General features: G+C 48.2%; 1 protein-coding gene across 1 annotated transcript; it reads left to right on the top strand.

Moving 5' to 3' along the window:
* The first annotated feature begins 4,822 nt into the window (after window positions 1–4,822).
* On the top strand, window positions 4,823–22,388 carry LOC122391985 (sphingolipid delta(4)-desaturase/C4-monooxygenase DES2-like). Its single transcript, XM_043386371.1, has 2 exons — window positions 4,823–5,037; window positions 19,212–22,388. The coding sequence occupies exons 1-2, from the start codon at window positions 5,004–5,006 to the stop codon at window positions 20,048–20,050; spliced, it is 873 nt and encodes a 290-aa protein (XP_043242306.1). The 5' UTR covers window positions 4,823–5,003; the 3' UTR covers window positions 20,051–22,388.
* The last annotated feature ends 1,486 nt before the right edge of the window (window positions 22,389–23,874 follow it).

Below are 23,874 nucleotides of genomic sequence, written 5' to 3'. Positions count from 1 at the left end.
CTGACAGACCCGTGGTGCCCTTGGTAGGTCTGTGGTGCCCCTGGACCCTGGCAGGCCTGTGGTGCCTCTGGCGGGCCTAGGGTGCCCCTGCTAGGCTGCTGATGCCCCTGGGACCTGGCAGGACTGTGGTGCCCCTGACAAGCCTAAAGTGCCCCCAACAGGCCCGTGATGCCCCCGACAGGCCCAAGGTGCCCCTGCGTGATGCCGTGATGCCTGCGAGGCCGGTGGTACCCCTGCGAGGTCGGTGGGGCCCCTGACAGGCCCATGGTGCCCCTGCGAGGCCGGTGGTGCCCCTGCTAGACCGGTGGTGCCCCTGGCAGGCCTGTGGTGCCCCTGCTAGGCCGCTGGTGCCCCTGGGCCCTGACAGGACTGTGGTGCCCCTGCGAGGCCGGCGGCGCCCCTGGCAGGTCTCTGGTGTCCCTGACAGACCTGGAGTGCCCCTGACAAGCCTGTGGGGCCCCTCACAGGCCCGTGGTGCCCTTGTTAGGCCTGTGGTGCCCCTGGCGGGCTGGTGGTGCCCCTGCTAGGCCGGTGGTGCCCCTGACAGGCCTGTGGTGCCCCCGGGCACCAAGGGGGGTCATGACCCATGTGGCCCCCCTTGGATCTGCCACTGGTACATATTATATTGATTTGTAATGGCGTTATGGCTTATGCAATATGCAATTGCAGGCACTTGGTATCCCTCACTTATCCCTCATTGGGGGCTTTGGCGGGCTTCTGAGGGCCCACGTCTATCTCCGGGAGCCCTAGACAGGCTCCTTTGGGTCCTTTCAGTTCACTATAGCATAAGAGGTCTCCATGCGAGTCCTATACATCTGAGGACGTACCCTGACGTCTGAGGTACTCAACTGCAGCTCCAATGGTCTCTTACACTGGCGAATCCAGGGAGGGGGCATTTAGGGCCATGCCCCCTTCCCAGAGGCCTAAAGTGGCCCGTTTGCCCCCTCCCCCAAGCGATAATGAAGCACAGTTCAATCAGTGCCTGGCCCAGGAGCCGAGTTAGACCACCTCCCGTTTTACCACCTCCCGGCCCGCAAAGGGACCCAAGCACTGACTCGAAGCGGGTTAACTGGTCGACAAAAGCAATGGTAAGTGTTTACAAAGTAATATAAAGGCATGGGTCGGGTGGGCTACCATTTATATATTTTTATTTTTAGTTAAAAAAAAAATATTCATAGTGTCAGGGCTGTGACGAAAAATAAGTGGCCTAAATCCGATGAGAAAACAGGATTTGGGGGTACCCTAGGTTTGGCTCCTGCATGAGTTGGCCCCCCCCCCCCAAAACGCAAGTCTGGATCCGCCAGTGGGCGAGGGTCAAAGAGATGAAGGAGAAGAGAAGAGATGACTTGAATAGAGAGCGCTAAAAGCACCATAGATACTTTCAGCTTAACGGTACACAAATAGCCTAAGCATTATGACCTTTTCTGTGACCTTTGCCTAATTTCAATGTTTTAGTCTACCTTTCAGGTCAATATGTTCCAACGATATTTTGAGAGACATTGCAAAAACGTACGAAAATTAACTTAAGTCTCATCCTTTCTAACTATACATTTTGGATTTGAAAGGGAATAACTTTTCGAGAAGCTTTCGGCATTGCGCCATCATCAGCTCTACATCGCCCCTGATGACTGCGATATAGAGCTGAGTATGGCGCAATGCCGAAAGCTTCTAGAAAATTTGTTTTCTTTGGAATCCCGAATTTATGCTTAGAAGACATGACAGTTATCTTAACCCGGCAGTTGCTGGGGATTTCGCCACCCCCTGTTTGCTGAGGGGGTGGGGGCGTTAACCCTATTAGTGGCAGGTTCCTGGCTACCCTTATTAGTGGCAGGGGGGGGGGGCTGTTTACGACCCCCCTTGATATCTCGAGATCTAACGGGCCGATTTTCAAAATTCAAACGGCATTCGATTTCGCTCAACGAGATCTACATTTCAAAAAAAAATGTCAATAGGGGGTAGAGGGGGGTAAAAACAGGCAAATTGCAGATACATTTTAGACTGTTTATCACGGCCAGGTTTCTGAGCCAATCTTAACGCAACTTTTGCCGATCGATAGAGAATGAACCAGGAATTCACATGGATCCTAAAAATATGCATTTTCAAAAATCATAGGCGGATACAGATTATTGAGATTGGGGGTACACAAAAAGTATAGTAAATAAGGTTTTTGTTGGTACTGTTTCTAAAAAGGGTGGCAATGGTCTTGTTATGTTACAATTTTCTTATGAAAGAACGACTAAAATTGTATTGGTCATGCATAGGCGGTGTCAGGACACCTATGTTGGGAGGTAAAAAATAACCCCCCTTTTTGGACGCCTGGATCCGCCTATTATAGCAAAAACGTGTCAAAAGAGGATGCACAATAACTTTGTATATGTCATCACATGATACCTTTCATTCACTGTTCGTAAAACTGGTGCAGCATCGTGATCTTTGCCCAAATGACTCGCTTCACGAATAGTACCCCCCAATTCCCAGTGCTCTGGAGCCGCCCCTGGTAAAGTTATGAACTTGAAATTTTCAGGGAATGTGCCCAATTTAGTTTTAGGAAAAGTCAGAAAATTTCAGCATCGTAGCTTCAGCGGTTTCGGAGATATTCCCGAAAAACCTGAGGGGTGGATAAAAACAACCCCCCTGCCACTAATTGGGTTAAACGCCCCCAGCCGATAACTCGAGAACCAATAGGCGCAGCGAAACGCAGGAGGCGGCAAACGAAAGAACGCGACGAGACGCTTCAGATGAGTACTTAAACCTCGCCAGGCGAGGGCCTTTTCCATAACACGGACGGCGAGGGGGGTTGGTACGACCCCCCTCGCGATTGGCTCCTATGGCACTTAGAAACGCCAAATTTACAGGGTAGGTGGCTCCTGAGGAGATCTCGCCCCTGTGAAAGTTTGGTGACTCTAAGTCAATATTTAGGGGGGTTTTAGGGGGGGGGGTGTGAGTGCAAAATTTTTGCTAAAACATGTCAAAAGTTTTTCGCTCATAACTTTTAACCTAGTAAAGATAGTAAAGATAGAGCAAAAATAAAAGCACCAGTGAACTCAGGACGTCCGTGCGCATCGAATGATATACTTTGTTACCAATTTTAGTGAACTCTGGAATTCAGTTGCCGCTAAGCTAGTTCATTTTTTCCCCTGACTTTGTACCGGTTTTTGTGACCTGGTTGACCTGACCTGAAAAGACTGGGACTTCAAATTTTCAGGATAGGTGCGAAAAGGTTGCCCCAGAGAGTATGCCAAATTTTTACGTTATTTGCCGCCGTTTTCACGTTATTTGCGGAAAACCTTAGGGGGGGTTGCAACAACCCCCCTCGCCGGGCGAGGGTTAAAAGTTGAATTTTGAGGTCACAGGTCGGGTCAAGGTCAGGTCAAACGCCTGAAATCGGGCTTTCAGTAGCATGGACTTCAGGACTTCGCAATGGGCGCCTCTCGTCATAAACTCTGTCAAAACGGTGCGCAATCTTTCATATAAGGCCTACAAGAGTGTCAGCTCCATGTAGGGGTCAGTCAAGCATAGGTCAGGGTCAAGGTCAGGTCAACCGGGTAGGCACATATCTCCGAAAATCAAAACTGATATTCGCAACCTGTGACACATGTTTTGTGGGTAATTTTGGGCGTAGAACACGATGGTGACATTCATTTTATCATATGTGTACGTGTTTTGTTCAAGAAGTTCAATTTAAGAAACGCATGTTTCATGGTCGTGAAGAAGTCACGAGAAATTGCCAGGATTCAGTTCAAGATTTTGGAAAATGCGGAACGATAATAAATAATCGAAGATAGCCATTTGATTGCTCATGGTACCTATTGGCAGTCTAATGGCGCTTGCGGCATGTCTGTATGTCCATTCTGTGATTGTATATGATTTTTTGAACATATGCCGTTTTTGGTCGAAAACTCAGAAATCATGACGTCACTAAAACCTCGATATCTCAAAAAGTTTTCCGACCGATTTTTTTAAACTTTATCACAATAAACAATTCAATCAATGCCCTACAGGTACCCAAATTTTGGCGCGCCTGCGGCGCGCCGTTTTTATAATATGGCCCGGCGAAAAAAGTGGGGGCGTTTAACGCCCCCCCCCCCAGGCAACTCGCGGGCTAACCCGGCCGGGCCCGGAGGTAATCCCAACTATCTCAGCCTGGGGGAAATATTTACCCTCCCCCCATTCTAACTCTGTAAATATAGGAGCTACGGAAACAACAAAGCACCAAATGAAAGCACTATACGAGAAGATTCTAATACACCTACGAGTTTTGACCTCAGATCAATTTGCAAGGTCAGAGGTCAAGGTCAAAGGCAAAAAAGTAGGCATCATACCTCTGTGTAGTGATCTCATACGATGTGTTCCTGAGTACGGCTGGATACATGTATAGGTTGAAACAGACGGGAAACGACATAAGGGAATCTAAGGAATCCGGCAGCGCTCCGCGCCGCCTTTTTTATATATTTGCGAAAAACCACAGGGGTGGGTGTGTTCAAACACAACACCCCTCCCCCCAGCAGGGCAAGGGTTAAGCTATTTGCGAAAACCTTTCTGAAGAATGCAAACACCGATGTATCTTCATTTTAGCACATGTCTTGAGTGGGTTTGACAAAATGACAAAGCATAGATCGGGGAAGTTTGACTGTCGTTGTCTTTGTACCTAAGGATCGGACCATCGCGCCACCACAGCGCTGGTTTAAAGTGCTCTGCCACGTCAGCCGTGTTTCGTCTCGCGCTGAATTGCGAATGATGGCGACCTCGTTGCCCGGGTATCCCCCGCGGCTATCCGACCCGGGGATGACGCCACTTGGCATCAGCCATGGGGGCAACAAGAGGCGGCGGGCGGCGCGTGCAGCGGCAGTCGGCCGGCCATCCGCAGCGGAACTGCTGGTGCCACGCGGGGTGAGGTGGGCTCGTGCGCCGTGCTTTTGAACTGAAGAGAAGGGCGGCGGACTGTCGCGATCTGCAGCACGAGCACCGCGTGTCCGGACTCGGAGGCACAACTCAGCGCAGCCATGGAACATGTTGAAAGAAGAAAAGCCATCCTTGGTTAGTGGGGTTTGACTGATTTCGTAGGACTACATACATAACTACTCTTGGGTCGCGGTGCTGCTTCCATTTCTTTTGCGAGGAATGACATAAGATTGTACGAGCGGGTCATGCAAGCAGAGCATTGCTTTGATAATTTATTGTTACAACTTTAACCCTATTAGTGGCAGGCTCCTGGCTACCCCCTATTCATATTAGTGGCAGGGGGGGGGGGGCTGTTTACGACCCCCCCTTGATATCTCGAGATCTAACGGGCCGATTTTCAAAATTCAAACGGCATTCGATTTCGCACAACGTGATCTACATTTCTAAAACATAAAAAGAATTGAAAAAATGTCAATAGGGGGGGTAAAAACGGGCAAATTGCAGATACATTTTAGACTGTTTATCACGGCCAGGTTTTTGATCCAATCTTAACGCAACTTTTGCCGATCGATAGAGAATGAACCAGGAATTCACATGGATCCTAAAAATATGCATTTTCAAAAATCATAGGCGGATACAGATCATTGAGATTGGGGGTACACAAAAAGTATAGTAAATAAGATTTTTGTTGGTACTGTTTCTAAAAAGGGTGGTAATGGTCTTGTTATGTTACAATTTTTTTTTTTTATGAGAGAACGACTACAATTGTATTATTCATGCATAGGCGGTGTCAGGGCACCTATTTTGGGAGGTAAAACATAACCCCCCTTTTTGAACGCCTGGATCCGCCTATTATAGCAAAAACGTGTCAAAAGAGGATGCACAATAACTGTATATGTTATCACATGATACCTTTCATTCACTGTTCGTAAAACTGGTGCAGCATCGTGATCTTCGCCCAAATGACTCGCTTCACGAATAGGACCCCCCAATTCCCAGTGCTCTGGAGCCGCCCCTGGTAAACCTATGAACTTGAAATTTTCAGGGAATGTGCCCAATTTAGTTTTAGGAAAAGTCAGAAAATTTCAGCATCGTAGCTTCAGCGGTTTCAGAGATATTCCCGAAAAACCTGAGGGGTGGATAAAAACAACCCCCCTGCCACTAATAGGGTTAATCCCTGCAGATAAAGCAAACTTTAAAAAATTGCAATGACGATAACCGCCGTGGGCATTTATCATTCATGGCGGGCACATATCATAAAGGGCATTAACCCGCGCCCTGATGGGGTCTGCCGAGCAACGTGGTCTGATGGGGGGGGGCATTTTGCCCCCCCCCCCCTAAGATCTCGAGAACCACGCAACATAGCGACAAGCGGCAAACGGCGTTGGATAGCCCCAACGGGGATCTACCTTGTGTCCCAATTTCATTGACCTCAGTCTAACCGATGACGTCACAGGTCAGGTCAAATGTCGAATTTTCAACGTTTGACAGGCATCTCAAGAAATGCGTTGTAAAATCGAGTAAAATGCATTTCATTGAAAATCATCGATGTGGAAATGTTCGTCAAACACGTATTTTGCCATTTGAGGTCACTGATACCAGGTCAGGTCACAGAGGTCAGGTCACTGAGGGTCACCATATAAAAATATGCGATGCATGTTTTATGGTCCATTTTAGATGCCAAATGCGATGATGTGGGACAGGCAGCCCTTGGGGTCAGTTGAGATTATGTTTTTGTGAAGGTCAAGTCAAGGTCAGGTCAAGGTCAGGTCAAATAACGTCAAATTTCAAAGTTGATATCTTTGCATAAAATGGGTATCAATTCGATGCACCTGGTCACGGGGAGTTCAATGGTGGTCTTTGTTTTGCGCTACGTGGTCTATAGATTTGCTAAAGATGGAGTTAAAAATTTGACATAATCAATTTTGAACAGTTTCTTTCGCTATTACTTGGCCAAAAAATGAGGTATCGATTTAGAAATTTGGTATGTAGATAGAAGAGCGCAGGGACTATCACATAGGTATATTCCATTTTTTTCCGAAACTCGAAAAACTTTCGGATTTTTTTGCGTTTTCCTTAAAAATCAACTTTTTTATTTTTGGGGGTCAAAATCCCAACATTTTTAAAAGGCTAGATAGCAACTTTGTAGCGCTGTATTTTCTCTACATGACCACATAAAGAACGTTGAAATTGCTTAGTAACTGAAGCTTTTGTGAGCGTTTCAAGATTTCATGTTTTGCTCATGTTTGCTCGAACATGACCTCTGCAGTTTGACCTCAATAGCTCCTGACATAAGGCGACCTAAGACTTGAATTTTTGTTCAAGACTTGAATTTTTGTTTGTGGTGTCAAATTGATGCCCGGGAAAGTACTGAAAATTTGGCGGCGCTGCACGCCGCCGTTTTCTTGCTATTTAGGAAAAACCACAGGGGGTCGGGGCAAACTGGCCCCCCTCCAACGGGGCTAGAGTTCAAGTACACGTCAAACATTTTCGCTTATAACTTTTTATCTAATAAAGGTAGAGCAGAAAAAAGCACCGGTGAACCAGTGAGCTTAGCAAATCAATGCGTATCAAATAGTATCGTTTGTTACCAGTTTGGGCGAAATTTAACCCTCGCCGGACCTATTGGTTTTCTACATACGCGCCGGCCGAGGGGGGAGGGGGGCGGGTATGACCCCAACCTCGCCATTTCGCTCCTGGTGGAGCTAGCGCGTCGCAGAAAAAAACGAACGTGTGCGCCGTTACGAGACGCAGAGATTGGTACCCGATTTTAACCCTCGCCGGCCGAGGGGGGGGGGGGGGGGTTCGGGTGCCGCCCCCCATACATAGTTTTTTTTTCGCGATAGCTCCAAACACGCTGGAGATAGAGAGCTGAAACTTGGCATACCTGACCTTTGATTCAAGCCGGATCTTTTGACACCAACCGCATTTTTAGGTCAGGTCAGGTCACTGACCTATGACGTCATAAGTGAACCTCTGCACGGTCTTCAGATGTCGCAACTTCGCAACGCCCTCACTGCCAGAGGAGATGTCAACAGGGAAATGAAACTTGCAGGATCTAGTATCCATTATGAGTCTCACAACTTGTATATCTCGGATTTTTCCTGAAGGTCATATGAGGTCAGGTCATTTTCGTGGCCTCACCATTACCTACAAGTCAATTGGGAAAAATGAAAACTGCTATGCTGGCGCCGGGAACGATCTCAAACTATCTCAAGCACACAGAATCGTGATTTGAGGCACCCTTGGAAGGTTAGATGCCTCACTTTTGCAATGTTGACCTTGTGTGACGTCATTTATGACGTCATCAAGGTCATATTAATTTTTCGTCAATAACTCTTCATCAAATTGAGCTAGCGAGTCAGGAAAGCCACCAATGGACTCAGGAAGACCTGCCGAATCGAATGATATGCAATATGACCTCTTTCGACCAACTTCATGACCTGGGGGTGCTGACCTGACCTTGACCTGAGGTTAACACCCTAAGTTGACCTGACCCGAACAAAAAGTATATCATTTGACGCGTCTGAGCGAGGCGAACACGATGCTACCAAAGTCGCAGCTCTGCGGCCGTTTTTCGCGAAGTTATTTACAAAAAAACTGAACCGTACCTTGGGGTAATTGACCTGACCTCAGAGGTCACCAGTTGACCTAGGACCCTAACCTTCCAGGCGGTGGGGGGGGGGGGCATTTTTTGCCCCCCTTTAGTTTTTCGATATATCTCGAGAACCGCTGCGCCGATCGTCACCAAACTTTCAGTACCCCCCGTGAATAGCTATTGCACATTGTGACCAAAAATTTTCCCAAAGGCTATGATAGGTTGGCCGCTAATGACGTCAGAGTGACGTCATTTTTGCCATTTTCGACCTAAAAAAAGGTTTCGCGGGAAGAGCTGTCAGGCCTACAGCTTTAGAGATACAGAAAAATGTTACAGACATAAGAGGTGTAGAATTAAGAGGGCTACACTATTGTTATGTGGGATTTTAGAAATTTTTGGATTTTGACCCCCAGAAAATAAAAAAATAGATTTTTTTTTGAAATTAATAGCCGAAAAAATCCATTTTTTTTAATTTCGAAAAAACCGGAAGATATGTGATAGTCCCTACCGCGTTCTATCTACATACCAAATTTGAGATCGATACCTCTTATTTTGGCCAAGTTATAGCGAAAAAACTGTTCAAAATTGATGATGTCAAATATTCAAACTCAATTAATAGTAATTCTAGACCTTGTAGCGCAAAACAAAGAACACCATTAGACTCCCCTTGACGAGCTGCATCGAATCAACACCCATTTTATGCAAAACTAGCAACTTAGAAATTTGACTTTTTTGACCTGACCTTAACCTGACGTCCATCAGAAAGTGACCTAAACCGTATCTGATGGTCTTATAACCAACACCATTGAGTTGGAAATGAAAAGTTGGCCATAAAACATGCATCGCACAACATTAATAAAGTTGGGTTCATGTGGTGACCCTTGGAGACCCTTGGTGACCTGACCTGTGACCTGACCTGGTATAACCAGTGACCTCTAATAGCAACATATGTACTAGACAACTGACGCCCTATCGCTGATTTCCAACAAAATGCGTTTTACTCGGTGTTATAGCGCTTTCCCTAGATGACCCGTGAACGGTGAAACATTTTATCTTTAACATGACCTGTGACGTCATCGGTGACCCCGAGGTCAATGAAATTTGGCTTCTCTCGACAAATTTGACAGGGCTATCGAACGCCGTTTGAATTTTCCGGATCCGTCCAGTAGTTTCGGAGATACGGGAGGGGGGGGGGGGCAAAAAAAAAGCCCCCCATCCCCCACCGCGCGGAAGGTGGCCGGGAGGCCCACCGCCTGCCGGGTTAAAATCGGGTACCAATCTCTGCGTCTCGTAACGGCGTACACGCTCGTTTTTTTCCGCGACGCGCTAGCTCCACCAGGGGCGAAACGGCGAGGGGGGTCGTACCCGCCCCCCTCGGCCGGCGCGTTTGTAGAAAACCAATAGGTCCGGCGAGGGTTAAGGTCCTAGGTCAACCGGTGACCGAAGGTCAAAGGTCAGGTCAAGTGCCCCAAGGCCTACGGTTCAGTTTTTGGTGAATAACTTCGCAAAAACGGCCGCATAGCGCCGATTTTGGCAGCATCGTGTTCGCCTCGCTCAGGCGCGTCAAATGATATACTTTTTGTTTGGGTCAGGTCAACTTCGGGTGTTGACCTCAGGTCAAGGACAGGTCAGCGCCCCCAGGTCACGAAGTTGGTCGAAAGAGGTCATGTCGTATATCATTCGATTCGGCACGTCTTCCTGAGTCCATTGGTGGCTTTCCCGGCTCGCTAGCTCAATTTGATCGGGAGTTAATGACAAAAAACTAGTATGACCTTGATGACGTCATAAATGACGTCACGCAAGGTCAATATTGCAAAAGTGACGCATCTAACCTTGCAAGGAGTGCATCAACTCACGATTCTGTGTGCTTGAGATAGTTGCAGGTCGTTCCCGGCGCCAGAATAGCAGTTAATTGACTTATAATGGTGAGGTCACGAAAATGACCTGACCACATATGATCTTTAGGAAAACTCCGAGATATACAAGATGTGAGACTCGTAATGGATACTAGATCCTGCAAGTTTCATTTCCCTGTGAAAGCTCCTCTGGCAGTGAGGGCGTTGCGAAGTTGCGACATCTGAAGACCGTGCAGAGGTTCACTTATGACGTCATAGGTCAGTGACCTGACCTGACCCGAAAATGTAATTGGTGTCAAAAGATCCGGCTTGAATCAAAGGTCAGATATGCCAAGTTTCAGCTCTCTATCGCCAGCGTGTTCGGAGCTATCGCGAACAAACCCTATGGGGGGGGGGGCGGCACCGGCCCCCCCCCTCGGCCGCCGAGGATTAAAGTTGATGGTGCTCCGTGCCACGGTTCTTACGCTATTACCGAAAAAAAACTTTGTGATTCCGTTGCCGCTAAACAAGCCCAATTTTACTTTGACCTTGCATCGTTTTTGGTGATCTAGTGACCTGACCTGAAACTATTGAGACCTGAAGTTTTCAGGGAGGGTGCCAAAAGGTTCTCACACAGGGTATCTCAAAATTGGCGGCGCTACGCGCCGCTGGTTTTTCCAGTTAAAGCTCTGAGAAATTATTGCGCATTAAATTAAGATCTTAACCCTCGCCGGCACAGGGGGGGGAGGGTTGATGCAACCCCCCCCCTAAGGTTTTTCGCGAATAACTCGCATAAAAAGCGGCCGATCGCGACGAAACTTTCAGTACCCTCGCATGGATCAATTTTACACCTACCCTAAAAAATTTATGACCCTGACCCCAATGACCTTTGACCTGTGACCTCTTTTCTGTGACCATATTTGAATCACGGTTCGGCGCATGTCGGCTCGCATTAGCCGCGCGTTTGCAAGCTTTTCGTGGTTTCAAACGTTCAAACATGTGATTTGATGTTGCTCCCATGCATTAGGGTGGGTGTCAACTGTCAAGGTCACCTGAAGGTCAGGTCAGGTCATTGACCTTTGGTGACCTCGGGTGACCTCGGTTCACTTTTTCGAGTTTTACATGTTTCTAGGCTAGTTTTTGGAGCTGAATTCGAATTTAGCAACCATTTGAACATTAACGAAGTAGTTTGGGTGCCTTCGTAACATGTTACGAAGCTGTCCGAGGCGGTTGACACGTATTACGAATACCCGTCACAACCCCTACCGGTTGACCTGACCTGACCTGACCCGACCTGGTCTAAATGCTTAAAGACATCATCTCTGATCAAAACTAACACGATATTCGTGATCAGCACCCCGGAAAACCACATAGCAGCCACACTTTACGACTTTCTAACAGGTCCCGATTTTCCCGGTTTTCGGGTCATTGACCTGACCTGGAAGGTCACCCGATGACCTAGGACCTTAACCCTCGCCGGCCGAGGGGGGGGGGGGGCGGGTGCCGCCCTGACCTATGACGTCACTGACCTATGACGTCATAAGTGAACCTCTGCACGGTCTTCAGATGTCGCAACTTCGCAACGCCCTCACTGCCAGAGGAGATGTCACAGGGAAATGAAACTTGCAGGATCTAGTATCCATTATGAGTCCCACAACTTGTATATCTCGGATTTTTCCTAAAGGTCATATGAGGTCAGGTCATTTTCGTGGCCTCACCATTATAAGTCAATGGGGAAAAATTCAAACTGCTATTCTGGCGCCGGGAACGATCTCCAACTATCTCAAGCACACAGAATCGTGGTTTGATGCACTCCTTGCAAGGTTAGATGCGTCACTTTTGCAATGTTGACCTTGCGTGACGTCATTTATGACGTAATCAAGGTCATATGAGTTTTTCGTCAATAACTCTTGATCAAATTGAGCTAGCGAGTCGGGAAAGCCACCAATGGACTCAGAACGACCTGCCGAATCGAATGATATGCGACATGACCTCTTTTGACCAACTTCGTGACCTGGGGGTGCTGACCTGACCTTGACCCGAGGTCAACACCCCAAGTTGACCTGACCCGGACAAAAAGTATATCATTCGACGCGCCTGAGCGAGACGAACACGATGCTGCCAAAATCGGCGCTCTGCGGCCGTTTTTTGCGAAGTTATTCACCAAAAACTGAACCGTACTTTGGGGCACTTGACCTGACCTCAGAGGTCACCGGTTGACCTAGGACCCTAAAATCGGGTACCAATCTCTGCGTCTTGTAACGGCGCACACGCTCGTTTTTTCCGCGACGCGCTAGCTCCACCAGGGGCGAAACAGCGAGGGGGGGGTCGTACCCGCCCCCCCCCCCCCCTCGACCGGCGCGTATGTAGAAAACCAATAGGTCCGGCGAGGGTTAAAATTGGGTATCATCGGCTTCCTCTCGTGACGGGCAACACGATCGTTTTTTCCGCGAAGCTCTAGCTCGATCAGGGGCCAAACGCGAGGGGGGGGTCGTGCCAACCCCCCCTTGTGCCGTCGAAGGACTCAAAATGGCCTGTGCCGGCGAGGGTTAATGATATGAACAAAAGCGCAACAGCAATAATGCTAACGGTAAATACGGACGTGTTTGTGGAGCGCTCTTGGAAACGTCTGACCCTCCAAATGGTTAGTACCTATGCTATGTCTTGATCATTTTTCTGTATCTTCAAAGCTGTAGGCCTGACAGCTCTTCTCGCGAAGGTCTTTTTTCGGTCGAAAATGGCAGAACATGACATCATTCTGACGGGGCGCGGGTTAAGGTTCACTAAAATGAAGTGAGCTTAGATTAATTATTTAAGTTATAAGTTCATAAGCTCATCAAAATGCATTTTGTGCCAAAATGATAGCAAAAACGTAGTTTGACGTCATTTGACCTCAGATGATTCGACCCTAGCATTCTTGCAGCAAGTACCTACCCATTAAATTTATCACGTATTGCTGTAAACTGACTACTGAGGCATCACAGCACAACAAACACGTTGAAATGGAACATATTTTTACACGTTAACCCTCGCCCTGGCAGGAGGGGTTGATGCAGCCCCCCCCCCCAGGTTTTTCAAAGATAGTGTCAAAACGGCGGCGCAAATTTGGCACAGCCTATGGTGCAGCCTTTTTACATATGACCTGTAAATTTCAGGTCCGGGTGGCCTTGGGTTAGGTCACCAGGTCAGAAAAACCGGCAAGAACGTGTTAACCCTCGCCCGTAAACGGTGTTTTGCCACCTTCGCCCATGCAGGGGGGGGGGGGGGTTGGTGCGACCCCTCCTGGTGTTTGAAAACGGAGCGTCGTAGAGCTTAGCGAAAAAGGCCAACGGATTGCTCTCAACGAGGTCTCGCGATTGGTGGTATATTTTTTGGTCTTAGGTCAACATTTGACCTACTTATGACCGGTCAAAGGTCAAGTTTTCGGAAAAATATAACTTTTTTTCAGAGTTCCGCGCCAATTGCGGCAAAACGGTAAGAGGCATCGGCTTGAAACCTTCACTATCGTGATCCTTGATCAACTCTCTATTCGTTTGGTGTGTATTTCGATGTCATAACACTAAAAATGATGCGGTGGAAGCATCGGAAGTCTGCAAGGTCATTTGTGCATTGGGTCACGTCAGGCGTGTGACGTCACTGACCTGACCCTGACCCAAAATGAACTACAAGAAACAACCGACGATGCCTGAAATGGATAGCAAATTCGAATTCAGGGCATCAAAGTACCCCGAAAAGGCATACAAGTGCAAGAAGTCATTACAGGTCAACCGAGGTCACTGACCTTACCTTGACCTTTAGTACCTAACCTTCAAAATGTCAACGGACATTGTGCCAATGTCAAATCAGCCAGTTGTGATTTTAAAACAATCCATCAGTGTGTCAGGTCAGTCGGCATTTATGCCAATGTAAAGCAATCTCCAATTTAGTGTAAATCTGGCCGGAAGTTGTTCCCTTTATGACGTCATAACTCCGTGACCTGACATGACCTTGACAAAAAAAAACAAAAGTTGCGCAAAGGATGCCCCAAAGGGTACTGAAAATTTGAGCAGGCTATCTGAAACGATTCGGCGTGTAGCTAAGAAAAACCTCAGGGGGGTGGGGGTTGCACCAGCCCCCCCCCCTACATGGGCGAGGGTTAAAATTTCAATTTTCTTTGTGCACCTGTCCAGCTCACAGTTTTGGACTGATTTCCTTCATACTTGCAGGATTTGCTTAGCTCACCGAGTTCTATAACATATCGTTCGTTTTTTATGTCACTGACATGAGCTCAGTTAGAGGTCATTACGTCGTAATGTTAACCCGCGCCCCGCTGGGCTATTCAGTCATACGCTCCCTGCTGGGGGGGGGGGGGCAGATTCTGCCCTTCCTGTCTAACTTCCTAACCGATGGTCGTAGAAAAACGGGGTAAACGGTAATCGAAAGCTCTCAACAAGGCGGATCTTGAGCCTAATTTTTTGTTTTGCCTAAGTAGGTCAGAGGTCAGATGAAGGTCAGGTCAAGGGTACAAAATGCAAGTTTCTGCAATATATGTATTATCGGCCTTGCACCGTAGTTGCCGAATAATGGACTGAGACTGATTGCCCAAAACGTGTTCTTAGGCTACCAAGACAATATTCGTTGCATACAATATTATGCAAAGGTCAAGGTCAAGGTCAGGTCACGTCACCAAAAACGAAATATAGAAAAGGGCATGTGCGACACATGTTTTATGAATCATTTTATTCATTAGAATTCAATAGGCACACTCAATAAGTGATATGGACCATATCTGGATGAATCTCAGGTCGAGGCCACAGGCAGTGAAAACCTAGTCAGATAGCGTGACAAATAGCTGTTCTAGCTGGCTTGGCACCACAAACGGCAGCGCCATCGCTATATGATGGGCACCGCACGTGATATTCCAACGGTGGCTCCAAGCAGCAACATTTTTAGTTTGACCTGACCTGGAAGGTCAATGATTGACCTAATGAGGTAAAATTGGGTACCTACCTACCATTGGATTTGTCTCTTCCCAAAGAATCTGTTGGTCTTTACCGCGAAGCTTTATCTCAAGCAGGAACGAAATGGCGCGGGGTTGGCAACTAGTGATGTCAATTACGGAAAATCGGAATACCGATACCAAACCAAATACCAACCAAAACCGTGGAGAAATACCGAAACCAAACCAACTTGGGAACATGAGGAAAATAACAAATTTTTACCTATTTCTTAGCCTCTTAAACATTAGCGAGGGTTCATGATACCAACAAAATACCAAACACATTAGGATTGAAATACCAAATACTGAGTTGGTATCGGTTTGGTATCGGTATACCAAAAAGTTGGTATCCGATTGACATATCTATTGGCAACGTTCTAGGATGGGAAAATGTGCGGGCGAGGGTTAAGTAAGAAAAAAGTAGGTATATCCAGGGTTACTTTTACAGGAAAAGTTGAGAGGGGGAATAAAGTTCGGGGCAAAGGCGGATCCAGGGGCATCTGAAAGGGGGGGGGGGTGGGCGGCAATACCATTAGGTTTTTCGTTAGGATGGAGCCCGCAGAACCTTACCTACCCCCAAATCCTATTCTTTCCTCGGGTTTCATTCAGCCACTTTATTTTGGAAGGTTGCCAAAAAATAATTTTGCTAAAAAATATACGCACCTACCTTGGCTGTAAGGGGCGGGGGAGGTCCCAACTTGACTGCGCCCTTGCAAATGCCAATCAGTAGTATCAACCTATCAGTGGTATCAATAACTAGTAGGTATACCCCGGCCAAACATTAACCCTCGCATGTGTGCGGCGTTTGCCAGCTTCTAATGTGTAGGGGGGGGGGTCGGTTGGACCCCCCCCTTGCCGTTTGGCCCCTGATCGAGCTAGAGCTTCGCGGAAAAAAAAACGAGCGTGTTGCCCGTGACGAGAGGAAGCCGATGATACCCAATTTTAAGGTCCTAGGTCATTGGTTGACCTTCCAGGTCAGGTCAATGACCCAAAGTCGGGAAAATCGGGACCTGTTAGAAAGTCGTAAAGTGTGGCTGCTAAGGGGTTTTTCGGGGTGCTGATCACGAATATCGTGTTAGTTTTGATCACAGATGATGTCTTGAAGCATTTAGACTAGGTCGGGTCAGGTCAGGTCAGGTCAACCAGTAGGCGTCGTGACGGGTATTCGTAGTACGTGTCAACCGCCTCTGACAGCTTCGTAACATGTTACGAAGTCACCAAAACTACTTCGTAAATGTTCAAATGGTTGCTAAATTCGAATTCAGCTCCAAAAACTAGCCTAGAAACATGTAAAACTCGGGTCACCCGAGGTCACCAAAGGTCAATGACCTGACCTGACCTTCAGGTGACCTTGACACACACGGGAGTAACATCAAATCACATGTTTGAACGTTTGAAACCACGAAAAGCTTGCAAACACGCGGCTAGTGCGAGCCGACATACGCGAAATCGCGATTCCGGCCAAACATGGTCTCGGAAAAGAGGTCACAGGTTAAAGGTCATTTGGGTCAGGGTCATGCAATTTTCAGGGTAGGTGTAAAATTGATCAATGCGAGGGTACTGAAAGTTTCGTCGCGATCGGCCGCTTTTTACGCGAGTTATTCGCGAAAAACCATTGGGGGGGGGTCCATCCGACCCCCCCCCCCCCTACACATGCGAGGGTTAAGTAACGCCTTTCTAAAGAGAGAGGTTAATCCGCGCCCTGATTGGAGGTCATTTTGGCCCCCCCATGTGGGTTTTCTTGAAAAGCGAAAAACGGCGGCGCGCAGCGCCGCCAATTTTTTAGTACCTTACCGGGCATCAATTTGAAACCTTCGCACAAAATTTCAAGTCTTAGGTCACCTTAGGTCAGGAGTAATTGATGTCAAACTGTTCGAGCAAAAATGAGCAAAAAAACATGAAATTCTTAAACGCTCACAAAAGCTACAGTTAACGAGCAATTCCAAAGTTCTTTGTGTGGTCGTGTATGTACTATGTAGAGAAACGACGGCGCTACAAAACTGCAACCTCTACAACTACAAGGTGGGCAGTGATATCCGAACAAAAACTAATGAAGCACAAAACTTGAATTATAACTATTAGTATTAGTGAGCAGTGAAAGTTCCATTGGGAAAGCCGGCTGTGATGAGATACATTTTTTTTTGCGCCCTGCTCTGCATGCAAAGCAGATGAACGTGAATGCTGCATAAAGAGAAAAGTCATTTATTACTCAAAGCTTTGATGCCTATGGGACAAAAATAACGTTGTTTTTCCTTCAATGATTCCGGTTTGGAGGATGGTTAAACACGGCCATTGTCATATTGGGACAAAAATTTTAGATGTCTGGCCTTGGCGTCGATGAAAAAGTGAAAATAATCGTGAATAAATGGGTCGTTTCTGAGAAAGAACACAGAATATAAAAGGGGGTCCAAAAGGGGGTCACCTTCTTTTTGCGTCAAAGGAGGGGCCATGGCCCATTGCCCCCCTCCCCCTGTATCCACCCTTGGTTCGGAGAGGTAATCCCGTCCCCCGCCGGTTTCTACGCCGACGCCTGTACCTACCGATATGTCAGTGATTGCGAAAAGACGGAAGAGACAAGACAAGAGACGGTCCCACCGACTATCCGATCGGTATCGGGTCAAATCTGGAGTTCCTGCTGCACTGAACGTAAAATGGTTGGATGGAACCGAAAATTGAAAATTAATAATTATCTTAACGCCAGCAACGTTGATTGATGACGAGAATCTGATTAACGATGACTATAGAATCTGAATAGCGAATTGATTGAAAATGGGCTCCAAAATAAATTTGAAAGGGGGAAATTCCCCCTTCCCTCCCTAGCCGCTCAGACACGATTTGAAAGGGGGAGCGGAATTTTCGAAGGGGGGAAATTCCCCTCTTCCCCCCTTTAAAAGTAACCCTGGGTATATCATTCGACGCGCCTTGACGTGCTGAGTTCAATGCTGCTCTTATTTTTGCTCTATCTGAATTATATCAAAAGTTATAAGCGAAAACCTTTTGACCTGTTTTTAGCAGAATTTTTACATTTATGCTCCCAAACCCCCCCTAAATATTGACCTAGAGCAATCAAATTTGCACAAGAATTCCAGAGGGCCCACCTACCTACCAAATTTGGTGTTTCTAGGTGCGCTAGGTGCCATAGGAGCCAAACGCGATGGGCAGGGGGCTCGCATCAACCCCCTGCCAGGCCGTGTTATGAAAAATGCCCTGCCAGAGCGAGGGTTAAGCCATTCGGCCAAATTTTCTCGGAATTTGTCGCGACCTCTACATGACCTCAGGTCACCTGAACTTGAAAAACCTGGATGTATGTAGGCACAGACTTCTCTATATATATATAGAGAAGTCTGTGATGTAGGTTATACAACTCGGTGAGCTTAGCATACCCTGACAGTTTGAATCAAATCGATTAACAATTCTAGATTTTATTGACAAAATAGCGTATTTCCAGTGCCATTTTGACCATGTACCAGTTTTTGTGACCTTGTACCTGACCTGAGGTCACTGGAACTCAAAACTCCTAGAACATACGGCAAATGATTGCCCCAAACTGCGTCTTAAATTTGATGGCGCTATGTGCCACGGTTCTTACGCTATTAACCGAAAAAAAACTATGTGATTCCGTTGCCGCTAAACTAGCCCAATTTTGCCTTGACCTTGCATCGGTTTTTGGTGATCTAGTGACCTGACCTGAAACTATTGAGACCTGAAGTTTTCAGGGAGAGTGCCAAAACGTTCTCACAGAGGGCATCTAAAAATTGGCGGCGCTACGCGCCGCTGGTTTTACGGTATTTGCCAAAAACCTTAGGGGTTGCATCAACCCCCCTGGCCCGGCGAGGGCCGTGTCAGGGGGCCCTGGCCGTGTCATTGTTCCTGTGCTGACCTCCGTTACCGTTTCCAGCGGTTCACCCGCAGGTGCGCGCGCTGATGGGCGCCGAGCCGCGGCTGGCGCTGGCCTCTGCCGCCGTGGTGGCCGCCCAGCTGTACGTCGGCTACCTGCTGCGCCGCTTCTGCTGGCCGGCCGTTGTGGCCGCCGCCTACTTGGTCGGCGGCTCGCTGTGGCTGCTGCAGTTCACCCTGCAGCACGACGCCCAGCACCGCAACGTGTTCGGGCCGCGCTGGCCGCGCCTCAACGACGCGCTGGCCTGGGTGCTGGGCGCTCCGGCGCTGGTGCCGTACCGGTTCGGCCGGCGCCGCAAACACCTCGACCACCACCGCCACCTGGGCGAGCCGGGCAGGGACGCTGACCGGCCGTCGGAGCGCCAGGTGGCGCTGAGCCGCCGCCGCGCCGGCCGCCTGCTGCTGCTGCTCACCGCGCCGCTGGCGTCGCGCGCGCGCCAGCTGCGCCGCCCGGCGGACGCCGCGCAGTCGGCGCTGCTGGTGACGGGCGCGCTGCTGCTGGGCGGGCCGCGCACGGCCGCCTACCTGGCGCTGGGCCCGCTGCTGGGCCGCACGCTGCACCCGTTCGGGGCAGCACTGCTCTGCAGCCACTCGTACGGCCCCGGAAACCAGGCGGTCACCTACAGCTACCGCGGCCCGCTCAACTGGCTCTTCCTCAACACCGGCTACCACATCGAGCACCACGACTTCCCCAACGTGCCCTGCTGTCGGCTGGCGGCGGTCACGCGCGCGGCGCCCGAGTTCTACGCTGGCCTGCCCCACGTGGACAGCTGGTTCACCTGCATGATCAACTATGTGACGGGCGCGAACCGCGACCTTACCACCCGACACGACACCTGAGTTTCAGCAGTGAGCACTGAGCCAGGGCCGGACGAAGAGACCGGTTAACCCTCGCCCCGTTGGGGGGGGGGGGCCATTTTGGCCCCCCCCTGTGGTTTTTCCTGAATAGCAAGAAAACGGCGGCGCGCAGCGCCGCCAAATTTTCAGTACCTTCCCGGGCATCAATTTGACACCTTCACACCAAATTTCAAGTCTTAGGTCACCTTAGGTCAGGAGTTATTGAGGTCAAACTGAGGTCATGTTCGAGCAAAAATGAGCAAAAAACATGCAATATTGAAACGCTCACCAAATCTACAGTTATCAAGCAATTTCAAAGTTCTTTATATGGTCTAGTAGACAAAAGGCGGCGCTACAAAACTGCTATCTCGGATTTTCAAAATTTTTGGTTTTTGACCCAAAAAAATCAAAAAATTGATTTTTTTAGAAAAACTTTGAAAAAATCCAAAAATTTTCCGAATTTCGAAAAAACCGGAATATATGTGATAGTCCCAGCGCTCTTCTATATACATACCAAATTTCAGATCGATATCTCGTTTTTTGGCCAAGTTATAGCGAAAAAAACTGTTCAAAAATGATGACGTCAAATTTTTGAACTCAATTTTTAGCAATTCTAGACCTCGTACGGCAAAACAAAGACCACCATTGAACTCCCCGTGACGAGCTGCATCGATTCGATACCCATTTTATGCAAAAATATTAACTTTGAAATTTGACCTAATTTGACCTGACCTTGACCTGACCTTGACCTGACCTTGACCAAAACGTGATCTAAGCTGGCCCCAAAGGCTGCCTGACCCATATAATCGCATTTGTCATGTAAAATGGACCATAAAACATGTATCACACGACACTTTCATATTGTGACCCCCCCGTGACCTGACCTCTGTGACCTGACCTGGTATCAGTGACCTCAAATAGCAAAATATGTGTTTGAAGAACATTTCCCCATCGATGATTTTCAATGAAATGCATTTTACTCGATTTTACAACGCCTTTCTTGAAGTGCCTGTAAACGGTGAAAATTGGACCTTTGACCTGACCTGTGACGTCATCGGTTTGACCTAGGTCAATAAAATTGGGTCACAAGGTAGTTCCCCGTTGGGGCTATCCAACGCCGTTTACCGCTTGTCGCTATGTTGCGTGGTTCTCGAGATCTTAGGGGGGGGGGGCAAAATGGCCCCCCCCCCCAACCGGGCGCGTTGCTCGGCAGAGCCCAACGGGGCGCGGGTTAAGAGACGATGAGGCAGCCCGCGCACGGCGGGATGCGGAGCGGAACAGGATTGCGCACAGTGGAAGGTATGGAGGGCGCGGGGTCCTCCGGGAGAGAGGACTTCACGTGCAGGAGAGGACTGCACCGGGGAGAACAGCGCTTTGGGAGACGACTTCACCGTGGGAGGACTGCACTGGGAGAGGACTGGGCGGGGAGAGGACTTCACTCTCTCACAGGTCTCGTGGCAGAGCAGGGCTGCAACCGTCCGTGGAAAGCGGCATCAAATCGGAGAGCGCAGTGGATGCAATGCCGGGACAGGGCCGCTCAACGATCGTGTATAATTTGTGATACTGACGCTTGTCCTCTGCTTCGTGCATAGTTTGTGATAACGACGCTTACACCTTGCTTTGTGAGAATCGAATGGTATGGTATGCATATTGACCGCAATGCTCTTATGCTATTATTGTGTTACTTGATTGGTGAGAGCTGGTGCTTTTACAGCCTGTAGCTATTGTTTCTGAATGAACTCGGAACCTTGTTGAATATTCTTGTGTGTAGGAATAGCACGTGTATAAGGGTTATACACAAAACATGGCTGTTTTCAGGTACGGAGGACTGTTTGTACCTGATTATTTGATTGATTGATTGGCAGAGTGATCAAGGCCGTCTTTGCATCAGTGTTTTAGAGTCTGTGAACCTTGAGGTAGATATAGCCCGTCTTCGCATAAGCAGCCATGACAATTTACGAAATCGTCACTTCCATGAATATGAGGTAGTTATTCATTTGAGCTGGTTGTGGTGGCCGTCGGCCGATCTCGATGGCTTTGATTTACAGCTAAGGCATCAGACTATGTAAAAGAAAGCGCTTTTTGCGTAAATGATTGCTGGTTCCAGCAGGGGAAAAGCCAACCCCCATGAGGCATCACGAAAAGAGCGCAATGCACGGCGTCTGGCATGACTTGGTGTTACTGACAACCAAGCTATTTAGCCGATGGGTATTCGCATGACGTTAAACGCCGTCCTGAGTGACGAGCAAATATAGGCCTGCAATAGATGCGTACTGGGTATGTGCATGACAGATTATATGACATAGCTGCGGTGCTGATGTAAAATATATTTTCAAATCAAGTCGTTAGCGTATGAACCAAAATATGAAAAACTTCACCACTGGGTTCTCTTATGCTATAAGAAATATAGGTAGGTAATTGTTACACTTCTTGGCTTAGTGTTACATACCGCTACACTGGGTGCGCGTTGCGGATCATGGATCCGTAATGTTACACAACATAGCACGCTTAGCGGGCACCCAGACCCGTAACAAACCATTCAACCATTGGGACTGAATTGATGAATATTGTTTTCAACTATCACATAGTAGACGTTTTCACGACGGGCTATCCGGCGAGTGCACCTAATTTGACCAAATCTGCACCTAATCTCCTTTACAGCAAATATCTTTATATTATGAATATATTTCTCTGATAATATGGCAAAGCAGGCATATAAGCAATTAGCGCAACCCTAGCTGATAGCTACTAAGAGACACACTGAACACAGTTTGACCAAATCTGCACCTAATCTGTACCAAATGTGCACCAAATGTGTTCCAGATGGCCGTCGTGAAAACGGCTAGTAACTCTTTGGTAAGTAGATTGACAATGGAGGTATCAAGTACATGCATACAAACCTTCACGTTTCCCTGCTCCCACGAGCACAAAATGATCACAACAACGTATAGCCGCCTAAAATAGAATGTTGCTGATGCTTATCACATCATTATTTTCCCATTTGTACCAATCATGTCACACAGTAGAGTGATCTTCTTTTATGTAGACCCCTCACAAATGAGCGTGGTCGATGTTAACGCTGCGAATACCTACACTCCGAACACTGATGGATCCCAAGAGGGAAAGTGAGCAATGCATTGACAGAAGCCCCAAACGACCCTCGTCGTCAGCAATGGTGGCGGGTATGAAAATCATTCAGCATTTCGGCCAGTTGCCCCATGTAAATAAACCAGTAAAACTCCTTTTTGGCGAAGAACGAGCGAGCGAGATAGTGAGCCCTGCACGTGCGGAAGGGCGAGAGGGTGCTTCCAACGGGCTTGAGCACCCTTCTAACTGGTCGCTAGCGGTGTGCCAAATTTGAGCGCAATCGGCCCAGCCGTTCCTGAGATCTGGAAGCGGCATTCTGCACGTGCGCACGTGCAAACGGGGTCCAATATGACTTTTGCACGGCACCCTACTAACTGGTCCCCAACCGTGTACCAAATTTGAGCGCAATCGGCCCAGCCGTTCTCGAGATCTGGAAACGCCCCTTGCACGTGCGCACGTGCAGTAGTACCCTAACCGCAACACATGGGAATGCATTGCCTGGTGGGTGCCTACCTGTATGCCAAGTTTCAGCGAAATCGCCCCAGTAATTACCGAGTTACTGAAATGGGAACAAATTTGGCACCTCTTATTGTTGTATTTTGCACGTGCACTGGGGGTGACCCACATGCATCGAGATTATCCTATTTTGGGTAGAAGGGTTGCTGCTACCCTATAAAAAATTGCCGCAAGTCAATCGCCCAAGCGGCTGCTGAGATATGAGCCTCTCAAAATCACTACTT

The sequence above is a fragment of the Amphibalanus amphitrite genome, unplaced genomic scaffold (genome assembly GCF_019059575.1).
Source record: "Amphibalanus amphitrite isolate SeventyFive unplaced genomic scaffold, NRLGWU_Aamphi_draft 000464F_arrow, whole genome shotgun sequence".
NCBI lineage: Eukaryota > Metazoa > Arthropoda > Thecostraca > Balanomorpha > Balanidae > Amphibalanus > Amphibalanus amphitrite.
Note: the sequence above shows the minus strand (reverse complement) of the source record. Positions and strands in the feature narration are given on the sequence as shown.

What these genes read in the sequence shown, in the direction of transcription:
- LOC122391985 (XM_043386371.1), top strand. Translation starts at nt 5,004, where the DNA reads ATGGAACATGTTGAAAGAAGAAAAGCCATCCTTG. An exon ending in AAGAAGAAAAGCCATCCTTG is followed by an intron (nt 5,038 to 19,211) that starts GTTAGTGGGGTT and finishes TACCGTTTCCAG; the next exon opens with CGGTTCACCCGCAGGTGCGC.